Raw genomic sequence first — 19,273 nt, 5'->3', positions numbered from 1 at the left:
GACACAGGCTCGGCAGACGTGACGTGAACACTCGCGGCGGCGGCCATCTTGTCTGAAGACACAGGCTCGGCAGACGTGACAGGAACACTCTCGGCGGCGGCCATCTTGTCCGAAGACACAGGCTCGGCAGGCGTGACGTGAACAGGCTCGGCGGCGGCCATCTTGTCCGAAGACACAGGCTCGGCAGACGTGACGTGAACAGTCTCTGTGGCGGCCATCTTGTCCGAAGACACAGGCTCGGCAGATGTGACGTGAATAGTCTCTTGCTGGGCAGACATGACGTGAACACTCTTGGTGGCGGCCATCTTGTCCGAAGACACAGGCTCGGCAGACGTGACGTGAACAGACTCTGGATCGGCAGACGTGACCTGAACACTCCTGGGAATCTCTAGGATCTTGGATAGCATAGAAAAATAATCCAATAACGTGTCAGCGGCCATCTTGTCCGAAGACACAGGCTGGGCAGACGTGACGTGAACAGTCTCTGACTGGGCAGACGTGACGTGAACAGTCTCTGGCTGGGCAGACGTGACGTGAACAGTCTCTGGCTGGGCAGACGCGACGTGAACAGTCTCTGGCTGGGCAGTCGTGACGTGAACAGTCTCTGGCTGGGCAGACGTGATCTGAACAGGTTCGGCGGTGGCCATCTTGTCCGAAGACACAGGCTCGGCAGACGTGCTGTGTCTCCTCCACGCATGCAGTACCGCTATAGCATAGAAGAGATGCACGGCCCTCCTGGCCATGGCAGGACTGATGATAAAGAGTTCTGGGACCACCGGAACTGGGACCACCGGACTCGGGACCACCGGAACTGGGACCACCGGAACAGGCATGGAGGAAGTCTTCCTTCTCCTCCTCCGTTTCGGGACCACCGGAACTGGAACCACCGGAACTGGGACCGTCGAAACTGGGACCACCGGAACCGGGACCACCGGACTCGGGATCAACGGAACTGGGACCACCAAAACTGGGACCACCGTACTCGGGATCACCGGAACTGGGACCACCGGAACTGGGACCACCGGACTCGGGACCACCGGAACTGAGACCACCGGAACTGAGACCACCGGAACAGGCATGGAGGAAGTCTTCCTTCTCCTCCTCCGTTTCGGGACCACCGGAACTGGAACCACCGGAACTGGGACCACCGGAACTGGGACCGTCGAAACTGGGACCACCGGAACCGGGACCACCGGACTCGGGATCAACGGAACTGGGACCACCGAAACTGGGACCACCGTACTCGGGATCACCGGAACTGGGACCACCGGAACAGGCATGGAGGAAGTCTTCCTTCTCCTCCTCCGTTTCGGGATCAGCGGTGAAGTCTCTCCTTTCAGCTGACTGTCGTCAACCATGGTCCTCTCCTGCTCCAAAGTCCTTTGAGCGCATCTGGCGAAGTATTCCAATAAGGAAATAGAAGCTCCTTCTCCCTCTCCCTGCGGAAAAATCTCACTCCGCTGTATCCACATACTTTGGCTGGTTCGTTCTGTCACGGAACAGTGAACGAGAGACGAGGATACAAATGCAGAGGAGATTTATTAGAGACAATCAGACAAGGTACAAACTCAAAAAACTCAGGACTCCAGGAAACAGGTAACTCGGACAACGAACCAGCACAGGACTACAAACACAGGGAGGCTAAATAGGGGAACAAACAAAGGAGGGAAACGAGAAGGACAGGTGGGACAAATTAACCAATAATTAGATAAGATGGGAGGGGCTAGACAATAGACAGGAGAGCACATGGCACAAAACAACAAACACCCATGTGCAGCACAAGACAGGACAGACATGTGACAGAAATTGCTAGCTTTTAACTAAATCATCATCGCTAGCACCTCCGTGCTTGCCATCTTTTTCACTCGCGCCTGCCATCCGTGCTTGACGTTCTTTTTCACTCGCCCCTTTTACGAGTCCATCAAACGACTGTGGTGAGTGTTAGATCAATCGACAAAGACGGTGAGTAATGTCTTCTCCTGTTATTGTCACTTGCACTGCCTGCTACATGTACAGTATAGACTTCTCTGTCGGCGAAGAAAGCTTCACATGTGATAAATGCAAGGAGATAGTCAGGCTGACGGAGAAGATTTCAGAACTAGAGACATGCATCCAAACTTTAATCGAGGATAGTGTTGTATTACACATTTATTAGATGTTTCATTTAGGTTCCACTACAATAGTATATAAACTGAGAAAGTTTAGTAGACTGATTTTAGCATTTGAGGTATAAATGATGATTATTGAGTTTCCAGCAAGAGATTCCTGCCAGACCTGTTTTTTTCTATTGTAAGTTAAATGAGTCAGACTCTCACCTTTTGTCTTTAATGGCTCTTGGAGCCAGAGCCCCAGCCCCAGTCGTTGAATAGTTAGACTGATTGGATTAGCCTCTATGCGTTTGAATAGTTATGATGATTGGATTAGGATTGGTAACACTCTGGAGTCTAGGGTGGGTTCCTAAACCTGTATACTTCATTTACATGCTTTGTTCAACCTCAATGTAAATCCCTCCCCCTAAATGTATATAAATTGCAAGGCAACGTTCCTTAGTCAGACTTGATTGGATGACTACAGCAACGCACAGCGAAGTCCTCAATAAAGAATAACTTCTGCTTGAAAGATATTCCAACGTCTCCTGGTCTCTGCTTTGACGAAGGAAAAGTTTCCAACAGTTTTGGTGCCGTGACCTGGATAGAGCTACTCACCTGAATCCAGATTGAAACTTCAAGCTCAACAAAGATCTGACTGCATTCCAGACTGAATCTTCTGAATCCAGATTGAAACCTCAAGCTCAACAAAGATCTGACTGTGTTCCAGACTGAATCTTTCTGTACAACCAAGGGTTGGTGAGTGCCACTCTATCCAAAAGAACCTTTAAGACCAGTACACATTTGTTATCCTCTGCGCCGTCAGAGAAGAGTTAACAGACAGCTGTAGGGTTTGGTTAACTAAGTTATCCTCTAAAGTTTTCTTTTAGAGATGAAAGTTATCCTCTAAGTTGCTAGAGAAGGTTTATCCTCTGTAAAGTTAGGGAAGATTTATCCTCTGCTTTATCAGGGAAGGTTGTTTAACAGATTAGTTTATCCTCTACGTTGCTAGAGAAGGTTTATCCTCTGTAAAGTTAGGGAAGATTTATCCTCTGCTTTACAGGGAAGATTAGCATCATGTGCTAATATATTGTATCCTCTGTTTCAGGCAGGGAAGAGTAGCATAAAGTGCTAGTAATTTGTGTTATCCTTTGCTCTGGAAAGGAAAGTTAACAATAGTTGATCTGTGTTAACAAGTGTACCCTCTGTTGATCAGAGAAGTTTTAGTGTTTTTGATTGTGTGGTAACAAAGAAACTCACAAAATGTTTAGAAAAAATGCTAGACTGATCCCCACAACTGAAGAAGGTGGTCTTGCGACTCCTTTGTGGTCAGATAGCAAATTCAAATCACTGTTAGGAGTACAAATTAACCTAATAGTCACTGAAAAAGTTAGAAAAGAACTAACACAGAAATATGAGATTCATCCAGACAAGACTTGGTCTGTAGATGAGTGTAAAAAGGTACTAGGAGCAAGTATTCGCAAGAACAATGTGAAAGGCATTATCTGCTGCCACAGAGAATTTGGTTTAGCACTAGATACACAACAGTCTCAGCGTAACTCAGAGCTAGAGAAACAGAACAAAGATCTGCATGCTAAAGTATCCTCTTTGACTAAGAAATTAAACCGCAACAAAGTTGCAAAAAAAAAAAAAAACTGATGTGGAAGAAGTTAGTTAGCTTGATAGCACTTATCCTGACTTACAAGCTTTCTTTGAAACAGATGTAGCCATCCGATCAGTAACTGATGAGCCTGTAGATTCAGTAAAGGTATGTGGCGCTTGGAGAAGATCTCAGGGAATTGAGGGAACTGAAAGTGTTCCTCCCAACTCTTCTGTTGTCCAAATACAAACTGTTGCCAAAGCGCTAGGACCTAAAGATATAGAGAGACTATCCCAATGCTTACCCTCAGCACGCACAAATTTTTCTGAATTTAGAAGAGCATTGATCAGCAAAATGCTTCTCTACGACATGTCGTTGGCAAAAGTCACACAGCTGATGTCACAAATTCTAACTGAATCTGAATTCAACAGTTTTGAGTCTGCTGTTACTTCGGAACTACAACATGCCAGTAAAGGCGATTTGAGAGAAGGTGTTTTGACAATTCTAAAGAACATTGTTGGACCAAACATGGACTGGTCAAAGATCACTAGTTGTGTACAGAAGAAGGATGAAACTGTTAGTGAGTACACTGAAAGATTTTGTCAGTCAGCTGCAGCATACAGTGGGATAGCTGACACTTCAGAGAAGGTGCTAGATGATAATGGCCCCCAAGTTCGCACATGGTTTGATGGTCTTTTGTCAGAACATAGAAAGGCATTGCCTTTCTTAGACTTCACATGGTCCAATATAACCTTGCAAAACAACTTTGGAGAGTTTAGCTCCTTGGGAAAGAGACTCTGATGTCAAGGCAAGAGTAAAAATTGCAGCAGCATCCTTTAAGGTCAACACAGAGAATCAACAGAAATGCAAATGTCCTAAGAGACAGGGCAGTTGTTTTTACTGTGGTAAGCATGGACATTGGAGAAAAGAGTGTAGGAAAAACAAAAAGAACTTTAGAGAAGTTAACAATGTTACTTCTACTCAGTCTGCTTGCTACTCTGAAGCAGCCCCTCCCCTCGTCATTAAACTCATGGGGCAGCTTGTTGAGGTGTTAACCATTTGGGCTGTGAGTGCTTAATTTCCCCAGTAACTTACAACAAAGATGAATGATTTATTTTTGTTTAATAGAACAAAAGGAAAGTGATTGTCTCAGCCTTCCTTTGGGGGACACTGGTTAAGTAGACTCACAGCCTTAAATGTAATGCTACAGCACAGGCCATTCATCAGTAATGGTGTTAGGTGACTTAGGTTAGACTGTAAATGTATAATGCCCTCATGCAGTGTCCGCACTAATGAAGCAAGCAAAAGTCACTTCTGTCACCTCCTCCCGTTGGGGAAATTGGTTAACTACCCTCACAGCCCTGAACATTGCTTTACAGCGTGCGCCAGTCACAAACCCATCCTCATGTATGATGTCTGCAATGACTGAAGTTGTGTTAGAGGATGAAGGAGAAATGACTCACGATTGTGTTACACACCTACGAGTGAAGTAAAAGAAACTCCCTTAGAGAATTCAGAATTTGAGTTGTTGTTGATGGTTCAGCTCAAGTCATTGAAGGTAACAGACGAGAAGGTTATGCAGTAACTTCCACCACTGAAGTTGTAGCTTCAGATCGTCTTCCAGATCATTTTTCAGCTCAAGCTGCAGAACTAGTAGCCTTAACTAGAGCATGCAGGCTATCTTCAGGATCAGTTGCAAATATCTACACAGATTCCAGGTATGCTTTTGGGGTAATTCATGATTTTGGTGTCATTTGGCAAAGCAGACCGTTTTTAACTTCTGCTGGATCCCCCATTAAGCATGCTGGATTAGTGAAAGATCTAATGTTTGCCATGAAACTTCCAAAGAAATTAGCGGTGATAAAAGTGAAAGCACATCTCACAACTAAGACTACGGAAGCTAAAGGAAATGCTCTTGCTGATGTAACGGCTAAACAGGCTTGTTCCTATGTAACTGTACAAGTGTATTCAGGTAGTACAGCACAAAAGACAATTCTGCCTCCTGTATCAATCGTTGATCTGTACAAAGACGTTCCTCTATATGAAGCATGGACATGGTTAGACAAAGAAGCCACCATTGATTCATCCGGCTGCTGGACCAAAGGGGGAAAGTATGTTGCTCCCGAATCACTGCTGCCATATTTGGCTCAACAAATACACAATTTGGGTCACAGTGGTCCAGCAACGATGAATCACAGGTTCTCAAATCAATGGTGGAATCCAAAATTCAGAAAGGTAGCCACTGAAACAATCAAGAGATGCGTTACATGTCAGAAAAATAATGATATGCCAGCAGCAACTACAGCAACACATACCCCAACTCCACCAGGACCATTTCATCACCTGCAAGTTGATTACATCTCGTTGCTTCGTTGTAAGGGAAAAACTGACGTTTTGGTAGTAATAGACAAGTTCTCAAGATGGATAGAAGCTTATTCAACAGGGCATGCTACAGCTGCAAATACTGCTAAATGTTTTGTCACTGATTTCATTCCTAGATGGGGATTACCAGATTGCATTGACTCAGATCAAGGTACACACTTCACAGGACAGGTAGTTAAGGAAGTGTCTAGAATGTTGAATATTAAGTGGAATCTTCACTGCCCATATAGGCCACAAGTATCAGGACAGGTTGAACGATCGAACAGAACAATCAAAACCAGGCTAAGCAAAATGTATCAGGAAGGAGTATCATGGGTCGAAGCGCTGCCAGCAGTACTGTGTAGTATGAGAGCGTCACCTAACAGATCAGTAGGACTGAGCCCTCATGAGATTATTACTGGACGCCCGATGCAGATGCCAGGTGTGATTGATCTCGAAATGCTGATGTACACATTGCCTCAGATGCCCTGATCGCTTACTGTGAAAACCTCACAAAGGCAGTACAAAGTGCTAAAGAGAGAGTTGAGTCGTGTTGGCAGACTCCACCAGAAGGTGGACACACAATCATCCCAGGTCAATGGGTCATGATAAAGTCATTCAGAAACAAGTCATTAGAGCCTAAGTGGCACGGACCACATCAAGTGATGTTGATTACAGCAGCTGCAGTATTGTGTCAGGGAAGGAAAACCTGGACTCATGTGTCACACTGTAAAGTTTTTCCCCCACCTACAGGGATAGGATAGGACACGGACCAGTGAGGAGCCCAGGGAAGAACCGAATGCAACCGGCTTTGGGGGCCAACCCTGCGGTGAAGACTCCCTCATAGGCCTTCCCCATCCACTAGTCCATCCTTACCTCACTGTTCTTTAAGGTGTCGCTGGAATTAAGAAATAGGGAAAGAATGAACAACAATAGCAGACTCAGAAAAGGATACAACCCTAGTGTTTGAACAAATACTGCTCTATCTGTCTTTTGCTTTCTTTCTTACTCTGTGCAGATACCACTTGATGGCTTTCCCGAGATCCATATGCACCAACCTCCTCACATGCATATGAAGCCATAACCTCAAGAAAATAACTAGATCCACTGCCAAGCCAACTATCACAAAAGAAAAAATACAAAACGCAGAGACTTACATACGAGAACTTCAGTCATCCATCAACATGATCAAGATTGTCATACTACTAACCATCATGGACATCGCACAAAGTGTAGACTCCAGAAACAACATATTCTTAGAGCTGATGAATATGTCAAAAAACGCCTTGTTTGCTGAAAAGAATGTTTGCATGCCACACCCGCCTTCAGTAGGAGCAGGAATCCCATGGGTGGCACCTCCAATCTCCAACAAGAATACATGTCTCAACATCACAACTCCCCCAGCTTCTCCATGTTGCATTCCTGGATTACCATCCTGCAACCTAACTTCAGCTACTCCCATCATGACAGATCTACTCTTGCCAATGACTTTTCCTTGGTGCATGGAAAATTATGCTCCAGCCTCAACTCCCTTGGGTGAAATTCCTCGTGAACGTTGCAGCTTTGTGGTCGAAATGAGAACAGAATCCCATGTGGATATTACTCCAGCAGCAGGAAAAGAGGAAAAAGACTTAGAAGAGTGTCTCCGCAGGACACCATCCCTCCCGAAACTCTTTGCAATAAATCAGTGGTGTATGATTCCTCCACTGACTGGCACTTGTGGAACTTCTGTCTACAACATCCTACCCAGCCAATTCAACGGCAGGTGCACCCTGGTTTATGTTCTATCAGCTATCAGAGAAAATACACACTCCACCCCAAGCTCTCCACATCTACAAAATTCAGCTTCTTCATTTTTTATTGAAGTTATAAAAATTCATTTTATAACTTCTTATGTTAATTATTTGTAGTTATTGGTTGTCTCCATCTGCTTTTCTGCTTATTTGTTTGTTATAATAAGCAGATTGCTTGTCTCTTTGTCTGTCAACTGTTTGTATTATTTTGTGAAGCGACCTTGGGTTCTTTAAAGGCGCTATCAAAAATAAAAATTATTATTATTATTATTATTATTATTATTATAGTAGTCCGGCTACACATTGTCATTCTGTAAATAAGACAACATTTGTATTGTAAACCCCTCCATGTTGTAATGTTGCGATTGTTTTTGGTGTATGCCTACCATCACAACGTCATTGCCATAGAAACCAATGCAGATATTCCGGAAAGCGAAAAAGCGCAATGGACACACAAATAGGATGTGTACAGATGAGACGCACAGTGTGGACATCAATCATTTTAGATCAGATTCCAAAATAAATTTGCTTGCTCATTTTGTTTCTCCTGATAACTCAGGTATTTGTTCACAAACGTAAAAATATAGGTCAATATCTGTGTAAAAATCACATTTTTTTAATGTGTTTGTTGTCGAACAACTTGTTTGCAATGGGAAAAATATTAAGCTATAGTTGAGATGAGTTTTCCCCAGAGTTCACAGGGTAGAGGTTGGTCTGTGTTATGATTTCAGTCTAAATGGAAATGGAAAAGGTATATAAAAGGAATGTGGGAAGGAATCATAAAGGAATGTGATAATTTATACAAGAGACTCCAAAAATGGTCAACCTGAGAAAGACATGAGAATTGATTTTATACTATTAACTCTTTCTCCACTATTGGCGGAAATGTACAGCTTTCCGTGTTTTCTCTGTCAAAACACAGGCGAAGAAGAAGCAGAAACAATCAATCTCATTTGTAATTATATGCATATGTAAAATAGCGCAATCATCAACATTAAACAGCATATAAATCAAAACAGCCTAATGTTACTGAATGAAATGTCGAAGCAGGACGAGCTATAGGACTGTGGAAGCATCAGGGTTGTTGATTGACTCAATCCCTCTGAATCCCATCCAGATGTAGTCTTTGACTAAATGTGATTTTCTCAGATTTTTGCTCTAAACATTGCTTTTATTAAACTTACTCACATTCAAGTGTTGATAAAAAAATGCATGAAGCTAGAATAAAACATTATTTTTACTTTTATTATTTATAAATGTCAAGACTGTAAATCTGTGATTAAGTTTTACTGTAAACAGTACTAACCCATATTTTATTATATTACTCTGATTATTACACATTAAACAGTTGTGAATTTTTATTTATATAATTTAATGTATTTCCCTTGCCATTAAATAAAAATGATAAATGTGTAAAAATGACCTGAGGTATACTGGTAGACTGGTAGAGCATCCATGCATTTAACGGTTTAAATTTATTCAAACTTAATTCTGCTGGTACAAAAAGGAGAAATAATCCTTAAACTGGACAAGGTTTTTGACAATCACATTGTTTTAAAAGTTCTGATGTATAGGATGTGTGTATGATGCTGCTATATAACTCATGTTGTCAATGAGAAGAAAGTGAAAGACCTTTACCTGGCAGATTGTGGTAACAGCCTGGAGAGCACACTTCTTTACACTGCCCACCAAAAAAGGCTGGGAGCCGTTAAGTTCCTCAATCTTTGAGTAATAAACCAGGATTTGATCCAGACAACCTTCCTAATAAGAGTAAAAAAATAGTTTTGTATATTTACAAATACAGAAATGCAGACATTGAAATTCATCAGTGAGGGCTGTCAGTTGTCCAGGTCATTGTTAAATGTTAGTCATTTATTTCAGTTCAACCAGATGCAAATCTCAGTTGGTTTAAGAGGTTTTCTCTCAAGTATTTTAGCGGATTTGAAATGTACTGGAAGGCTGTATTTAGTCCAAATCCTGTGGTTTGATGGCACTTACAGATGGTACTCAACCAGAATTTGTTTTTCAACGATTTCTGCTCTTGATCGCTAAGTGGCACTATAAAGATTTCCACATGTTATGGAGTGATGTTATTCTCACAGCTCATTTTTGCAAACAGCACACAACTGCGCAATGTGGAGATTACACGCACACACACACACTTTTTAAAAATAACATTCACAAACAAATGTAGGCCTAGTATTCAAAAGCCAATGTAAATGCTGTTTTTTTTCCACTGAGTAGGCCTGTGCTTTATAATGCAGTTAATCCCCATATTTCAAAAAAAAAAAAAATTAATATCTATTATGCTATTTATTTGTTTATATTAACAAATAAAAAAAAATAAAAAAACTATAGAAAAGTGAATTATATAGACTACACATTTGGACGAATGGAAGACTGCCTTTAATACCCCCACAGGTCACTTAGAATATTTGGTCATGCGCTTTGGACTCTCAAACTCCACAGCGGTTTTCCAGGCACTCTTCAATGATGTGCTCAGAGACATGGTCGACCGGTTTGTATTTGTTTACCTCTACGACATCCTGATCTTCTCCCGGAACGAGTGCGACCATGTCCAGCACGTCCAGCAAGTGTGACAGTGGCTACTCTAGAATCGTTTGTTCACCAAGTTTGAGAAGTGCGAGTTTCATGCACGGTCGTGTCCGTTCCCGGGTTTTGTTCTGTCGCCTAAAGGGATCCAAATGGATCCTGCCAAAATAAAAGTGATTGCTGATTGGCCCACCCCAGATAACCGTAAGGCAGTCCAGCAATTTCTGGGGTTCGCCAATTTTTACAGGCGATTAATTTGGAATTTTAGCCAGGTCGTCCTGCCGCTGACGAATCTCACCTCCAAACGAATGCGTTTCTGTTGTTAAACGAAGGCTCAGGAGGCATTTGAAAGTTTCAGGTGGATGCGTCGGACGTAGGAGTGGGGGCAATATTGTCCCAGAGATCACCTTCGGACAACAGAGTACACCCATGTGCTTTTTTCCCCTCATTGTCTCACCTCTTCAGAACGGAAATATGACATTGGGAATAAGGAGTTACTGGCTGTTTTGTTGGCGCTGGAGGAGTGGCGTCACTGAGTATATTCAGTCCGCTAAAAGACTAAATTCTTGTTAACATCTCGTATCACCCGAGTAGTAGTACCATTTTTTTTGACATGTTTCTACAGTGGCCCTAAACGGACAAACACAGTTCGTCACCATGTTGTTCTTCATGCAAAGAAGCTATAGCTAAAGTCAGTGAATAAAACACTGACACAATGATGAACAAGTAACAATAATATTCACAATAACATATCGTTTTACTGAATAATTTAAGTAAACCTAGTTTCTTAATTTATCTTTGTAAAGAAACCTCATTGCTTAACTGGCTACTCTCTGCTGTCTCAGACGACGACATCTAAAATGTACACACTGCACACTTAACACATTTATATATTATACTATTTTAACTTGATTAACTTAATTATTTATTGTTATATTTTAAACAACCCAAAAAATTAATGAAACATCTTATCTTTGGTCATTTAAGACAAGATGGATATTACCTTAACTTTAAGAAGTTATTTATGAGGATTTTTAAGAACGGTCTTTTCAGGAATATGAATACTTCCTAAACTCTGTCTTAGAACAATCTTAAGAAACAAGTGATAAAAACTCAGTGAGTGTTTTAGCGCAATTTTCTGACGTCATGGGATCACAACACAGATAGTAAATCTTTTCCTGGATTTTTTTTGTGCATTCCAGAGATTAGACCTTCCTTAACATAATGCCGAAAACCCGAAGTCTCTAGGTGGTCTGGTTGAGGAGTAGATAGAAGTACAAGTTTGGTGTGCACAGACAGAACAGAAATCATGAGTTAACAATCGCAATTTTGTCCGGTGGAAAATTGCGCTAAAAAGATAAGAACATTTAAGTTTTTGGGAACATAAAATATTCATATCTTTTTTCTTAAGTTAGAAAATAAGAAGAAAATAGCAGTTAAGAAAAGACTGTTTCATGAATCCAGCCTCGTTTCTTAACAATTTTAAGATTTGATTCTCTTTGTAATTTTGAGGTAGCACCCCATCACAAATAATAAATCCTATATACTAAATAGACCGATTGATAAACTTCAATACTTAGTTGTGTACCATTTTTTTTAAAGCATTTAAAAATGACTGCCATTTCAAATTTGCAAAAGATGCTGGAAAACCAAATAATGTGCAGGACCTGGATAAATGTTTCAATTATTTTAGCAACAGTGGGTAGCTTTATTTAAATAAATAAATGAATCAATATTGGTGACTATCTAATACTAAATGGGGGAAAACCCTCACTTATTTTAATATCAGTAATTATACTGATTTATATCTGACAAGCCTTGGGTACACAAACTGATAAGTATTATTTTTTGCCTGATTCACTAAAAAGATAACAGCTTGGTCAGTATTTTAGTGAGATCTTTTCTAAATTATTTCAGGTACAGAATAGAGGAACGCAGATACTAAAAGTTAACTGAATCGAAAGTCATGTAAATTAATTATTCATATTTTGAGACATATTCTGGAATTTTGTGATGAATACCTGTTGATATTTTCCCTCAAAGTCCCGTGTAAAGGTCTCTCTCCATTCTTTAGTGAAGTCCTTACACAGGAAATCTATGGCTACAATGTTATTCCACACCTGTAAAGCAGAACAAATAAAAATGATTATAATAAAGTATATAGATATACTGTAGATGAAATCTACCAATGGTCAGTTTAAATAATCATACTTGTTCTGCTTACCTTAATTTCTCTAGTGAAGCTGGCAACCGTTTGTTGATGTCTGTTTAAAAGTCTGTCTCGGAAAGTTCGTCCAATCCATGTTCTGACAGTTTGCTTGGCATCACTGAGTAACACACGAGTATTCTCAGAAAAGGTGTCCGTTTCTTGTATTGTCTAAGGGTTGAACAAATGTCAGGCATATTGAGTCATTTTCTTCTGAACTTCTAATGTTTTTAAGCAGTTATTTACAACAAAGATAATATGATCACGGGATGGAATACCTGGGCAAATCCTGATACAAAGGCCAGAAGTTTCATGCAAGCAACAGGAATATCAGCAAGCACATATCCGACTTTTGTGCAGATCTTTAGAAGTTTGCAAGTTGCTTGAATACACTGTATGCCATACTCCTCATTCGGACAGCTACAATAACAATGAAAGCCAGTTAACCAGTGCATATGGATAGTTCTTTTAGATTTTTTATTTGATTTTCTTTATTTTGTATTAAGGGTTCTGATATTTCAATATATTTTAATATCACACAAAAGTTGGAACATATCTGTCACAGTTATGTTCCATTCTGTAAACTTTTAATTTGATATTCGGTTCAGTGTCCTTTGGTTCCCGTCTCCCTGCACAGTTGTACATTGGGGGCTCGTCCGGGATCTTGTTCATCACATTTGGTGAGTTATATAGACATTATGAATGGTAAACTGAAGCAGATGTTATCAGAGAGAGAGCAACATGACGAATGCTCGTGAGAGAGCGAGGATGACGAGAAAATACTGTAATACAAATAAGAGCAGTCATTTGAACCCTGCTATATGTCTGTAATGGTGGAAAATGAGGAAAAACGGACGTACATCTCATTTGCGGATTGGTTAAATGAATTGGATGTTCAAGTGTCCAATAATGAAACTAAAAATAATTTTTCTAAAATAACATGAGACCCAATAGTGTCTCATGATGCAGTGCGAGGTCCCTTTCGACATAGAAGGTCTTGGGTTACAGCTTTAACCCTGTTCCTTGTACTGCATCTCTTGGCCATGCCTCCGGGCTGATTGTTCAGTCCCTTCAGACGAAGAAGTGGATGACATGTTTTCTAGGCGCCCCTTATATACTTCCTGGTTGCACTAGAAGTGACGTCATAGGCTGTTGCCAGCCAATACGACTGACATGATTTAAAAAGTGCTTCAGATACCAGTCACGCTGAGGCGTTCCCCAATAGTGTCTCAGGACACAGTGTCTCGTTCCCTGTTCCCAGGGAACCAGGGTTACAGTTGTAACCTGAGACATTTAGAGTCGATTCTTTCTTTTGGGAGACAATAACTTTTTTTATCATGCACTTTTGACTTTACAACTTTGCAGAAAGTTTACATTCACAAACAGCTATATTACACAATCATGAAAGTGAATATTTGAAAAACCATAATAGGGGCACTTTAAGGGTCTATGATTAGATCTTTATTGCAATAATTATTATGTTTCTAGCATATATTCAAAAGTTTTTCTAACACTAATTGATGGAGTGTGTAGCTTTTTATTTCTTAAACAACCATGTGGGAAGACACACAATGGGCATATTCCAGGATGACAATGTCAATATGCATCAGGTTCAAATTGTGAAAGAATGGTTGGAAGGGAGAATGAAGAATCATTTTCACACATGAATTGGCATCTCTGAATCTAGACCTTAAATTCATTGAAAGTCTTTGAGATGTGCTGGAGTAGAGTTTACAAAGTGCTTGACTCTTGCATTGTCAATACAAGATCTTGACCAAAAATTGATGCACCTATTGATGGAAATAGATGTTGTGATGCTATTTTCATCAAGATGTGCCTGAATTTTTGGTCAAGATCGTGTTGAGCACCCTGTAAATTCTACTCCAGCACATCCAAAAGACTTTCAATAAATTTAAATCCTTAAACTGCACCGCATTGCTGGCGGCCCCATATTCTTGTTCTTCAACATTCAATGCATGTTAAAACATCAAACTTACTTGATCGGGGAAAAGTGTGTATCACTGGAAAGATACCCCAGCTTCAGTATTTGACTACTATTTATGATAAAACTAGGTTGCAATAACATTAATTTCTTAATTTATGTCAGGATTGCAAAATAATCAGTCTGCAATTTTTGATATTTTTAACAGAATAAAAACACGCATTGATAGTCTGCTACGATTTATTTGTGTTTACATAGCTGCACTGAACAGGTCTGTTTGGGCTTTTAGTCCAAAAGTGTGTATATTTGGAGAAATATTGCTTTTATTCTCACATGGTTGCAAAATGTTTTGTCATACAGAATGACATTTATTTTCATTTCCCACTGAATAATGCAACTCGAAGAGCTGAAACAGCGTACATAGCTATGTCTGTCCTGTTCCTGGTTTGCCTGAGTTATGACTTCAGCAAGCGCTCATTTGGTCTAGAGCTGTCAATTATATTATGTGACCATAAGTCCTGCCCTTCCGAATGACCATGTCTTGTACACTTCCACGTTCTTTGCTTCATGAAAATAAATAAATAAATAAAAATAAACACTTGTACACGTGAAACAAGAAGCTAATAATCACACAATTTCGAAATTTTCATGCGATTTGGTGTATTTTCATATCAATAAAGGATGTTTACATTATAAATGCTAAGCATATGTAGTGATTAGCTGCTTATAAAAGGCTATACATAACATTTCAACAACATTATATGAATGAAATCCACATTAGATCACAATCATGAGTTAATACAAACACTCAATGGTGTTTGAAAGTGTTTTAAGTAAAAGCGTAATATTAAATTGTGTTATGTTGCTTGATGCTAATTGTAGCTCTATTGCACCTGTTGTGCCAGGAGATATTCTATATCATAATTAAGGTGCTCTAAGTGATGTTGGGTGACGTCACTTCTTGTTGACGTTTAAAGTATTGTCAAACAAAACAGAGGCTAGCTAGACCCTCCCTCCTCCTCATCCGCGCACTAACCCCCAAACCCCACCCCAAATCCTTCTTGTCAGTTATTGGCTGGAACAGTTTGTTGTGTTTCGTGGTGTGGGTTAGCCCAGTTTGTTTTTGTTGCCGTTTGTGGAGCCTGTGGTGTCTACAGAGACAGTGTTTCTTTACAGTGTTCAGGAGACAGGCAGCTAGCGGATAGTGAGGAGATGTTTCCTGGATGTGTCAAAACATGTTTTGGCCTAAAAAACGTGTGACATCGCTTAGAGCACCTTTAATGTTTGTTAAAAAAATTCACATGTTTTGTTTTTTTCTAGAAAGACTTCAGACAATAGGTGGATTATTGTATAATGGGATAAAAGTGGTGTAGATGGGCAAGCCATTAAGGCTAATAGCCTCTGAACAGAAACAAAAGAATAATGATAAAAGAATAATGAAGATTAGGTCAGAGGTGTGAAAAGTTTATCAAGTGAGAACAACAGAAACATGAATGTGGCAGTTCACCACACCAGACATAGACAATAGAGTGCTTTACAGGGCAACAAATTATTTTATAAGCATCTTATCAGCCTTCTCTATAAACTCACATGACATGGTCTGAGAAAATGTTTCATAAAATTCAGAGTTTGAGATTTGAGTTTTCACTTCATTTCAAATCTAATATATTAAGAATATATAAAAAAATTATATTTAAATATATTCTTATTTTTTATGTTTGAAATGATTAAATCTTGAACTGTAAACTTACTGCAACCTTTTTAATTTTGGGTATGTATGTTATGCCCCACTTGCCAAAATGGGGGTTGCATGAAAGTAAGGTCTGGACTCAGAGGTGCCAATCCATGTGTGAAAATGATTCTTCATGACCATTCTTTCAAAATTTGATCCTGAATATGGTTATTTCTCAAATAGGCAATTACCTATTTGAATCCAAACAGACTTTTTTTTTGGCCAAACAGTGTATCATCTTTCCTTTCACATAATAGGCCATTCAACCGAGACTGCATTTTTGTTGGTAACTGACGATTGCAAAAGCTGATCCAAATCAGTTCTCATGCTGCTGGACCTATCTGCTGCCTTTGACACTGTGAATCATCAGATACTTCTGTCTCCTCACTCCTCTCAGGAACCTGATGATCAGGTCGTGCTTTCCCAGAGACTTACCTTCAACTGCACCGTAATGTGCGGCAATAGTGGCATCATACACTTTCAGGGTGGAGGGAGACAGCCTTCGCTCCAACCCTTCTTGCAGGAAGGAAAGCACGACACTGATCGGGCATTTCGTGGGGTCTTCACGACGGGAAGAACACCAGTTGACGAAGAAGTTCCACTTCAACACATAGGCATGTCTCGTGGACGATGCTCTAGCGGAAGTGATGGTGGCCACCACCGCTGATGGTAGGGTACTCAAACCTGCCTTGTCCCGTCCAGGAGCCACACGTGGAGGTTCCAAAGATCGGGACGAGGGTGCCATAGGGTGCCCCGTCCCTGAGAAAGGAGGTCCTTCCTCAGAGGGATTGGCCAGGGAGGTGCTGTCGCGAGGAGTACTAGTTCGGGGAACCAGGTCCGGTTGTGCCAATACGGGGCAACGAAAGTGACCTGCTCCTCATCCTCCCTGATCTTGCGCAGGGTCCCCGAACTGATCCCAAATCAGCTGAACCGACTGGGGATGGAGTCTCCATTCTCCAGGGAGAGGCCAAAGCCGAGACAGCTCGTCGGCCGCACGGTTCAGGTCTCCTGGGATATAAATGGCTCGAAGCGACCTCAGATGCTTCTGACTCCATATGAGGAGGTGGCGGGCGAGTTGTGACATACAGCGGGAGCGCAGACCACCTTGTCGGTTGATGTACGCTACTGTCGCGGTATTGTCTGATTGGACTAGTACGTGCTGACCCCTGAGCAACGCACGGAAGCGGTGCAGGGCGAGACGTACAGCCAGCAACTCAAGGCAATTGTCCATTGCACATGGTGCCCCAGCCCGTGGTGGAGGCATCTGTTGATACAACAACATGTTGAGAAACTTGTTCTAAGGGCACTCCGGCCTGTAGAAAACTGCGCTCGCTCGTAAGCTGCACGCACATGGCGACTGAGACGATTTCCATACCGAGAAAAGAGATCAGCCAGTCGTCGAGATAGTTCATTATGCAAACCCTGTGTTCTCGTAGAGGAACAGGGGCTGCCTCGACGACCTTCGTGAAGATGCGAGGAGACAGGGCTAGCCCGAATGGGAGAACCTCGTACTGGTGTGACATTGTATCGTCATCTGGAGTGCCGAAAGAGACCCAATTCAATCGGGACGCTCTCAGGTTGCGCTGTGAGAGAGGGGGATGTGGAGCGTGGAAGAGTCTGCATTTTGTTCCACACCGTCACCCTCAGGTAACCCTGGCCACCAGCCGAAGTACCAGCTCTCGTGGAGCTCGTAGATCGGGGTGTGGATGAGGGGACTCTTCCTCGAACGAGATCATTGAGTCTAGACCGCAACAGCGCAATGGTCATGTTCCCGCAATGGGAACATGATTCATACACAAACGCTGCCTTAGCGTGGTCAACGCCCAGAAACACAAGACAGCGATTGTGCCAATCAGAATCTGATACAACTCGACAGCAACCAGAAGTGCATGGGCGAGGCATCTTTAAAAAGACATTTCGCGTGCAATGCTCTTTTATGAGAGGAAAAAGTCTCTGCAGAGTATTGAAGCGACCAGGGAGATGAACACAAAAACACTGGCAGATCACTGCACAGATCAGCAGGGAATGTGCACTCGCTGGAACTCGCTGTCACACCAACACCTGGAGAGAAGCTCGTCTCGAAGAGTGAAGAGAAGATCTCAGATTTGGCTTGTGGAGTGACGTGAATAATGGTTTGTAGCACCGAAGTGAAAACATATCTCCATTTTGCCGGTGTACTTCCTTATATACCTACGAGGTGGGGCGGAGTTACGCTATACAAATTCCGCAGACCCATGGCATTTCATTGCCATTGGTTCGTTTTATATACTCGAAGGTCATAGGCTTTCTAAGCGAGAACCCATTTGTCGTCACTGACGTAACTCGTAGTGACCACGAAAGGGAACCAATGAAATGCACCATAAATGAATCCAACAAAGCTTCTAGACAGATGTGAATGGAAACAGAATCACAAACGTGTCTTCTTGGCTCCAAGGAACAAATCTGAATGAGTGGAGCAAGCCACCTCCTTTTGCAATGCAAATTCCACTCTCCATTTCTCATTGGCCTTTACTGAAGCATCAGAGTTGTTTGTGGCTCCCAAGTGCGACCCCTAGTGTCCCTACATTGACACAACATCGGTGTGAGTGACAGATAGGGCCCTATTTTAACCCCCTGAGGTCGGCTATCGGCTCGTTTTTTTCCTTATCAGTGAAAAAAATAAATAAAATAAAAATATTACTTTTTATCTTATATGCTTGTGTTATACATCAATCTATCCTGTTAAGTGTGTATTGTTTTTGTGTATACTCACAATAAAAACAAAGTGTTGTGCTTTGCGCCAAATAAAGAAAAATAAACATGATGCGAGTTCTGCCTTCTATCTGTCAGTTAAGTCCATTCTGAAACGCGTCCGAAAATGAACCATAACTCAGCGAATACTCAGTCAAACAGGCATACAGACACACAGGCATGACGCTTGAATTCTCTTCTTTTAAATGAAGTAATTTTTATTATAAAAAAATATTCTCTGTTTATGTAATCTTTATGAAAAGAGAGAG

At 41.4% G+C, this 19,273-nt stretch overlaps 1 protein-coding gene across 1 annotated transcript in view; it reads right to left on the bottom strand.

Moving 5' to 3' along the window:
• The window catches only part of LOC307171873 (E3 ubiquitin-protein ligase rnf213-alpha-like), a 165,400-nt gene that overhangs the window by 93,493 nt on the left and 52,634 nt on the right, over nucleotides 1–19,273 (bottom strand). Inside the window, exons 11-13 of the mRNA XM_079893804.1 lie at nucleotides 12,416–12,514; nucleotides 9,480–9,602; nucleotides 1,254–1,439 (exon numbers count right to left, since the gene is read on the bottom strand). Coding sequence (XP_079749930.1) covers nucleotides 1,254–1,439; nucleotides 9,480–9,602; nucleotides 12,416–12,514 — 408 coding nt within the window. The remainder of the gene's footprint in view (nucleotides 1–1,253; nucleotides 1,440–9,479; nucleotides 9,603–12,415; nucleotides 12,515–19,273) is intronic.

The sequence above is a fragment of the Squalius cephalus genome (genome assembly GCF_949319135.1).
Source record: "Squalius cephalus genome assembly, chromosome: 1".
In the NCBI taxonomy this organism is placed as follows: Eukaryota; Metazoa; Chordata; class Actinopteri; order Cypriniformes; family Leuciscidae; genus Squalius; species Squalius cephalus.
This window is presented reverse-complemented; position numbering and strand designations above follow the sequence as displayed.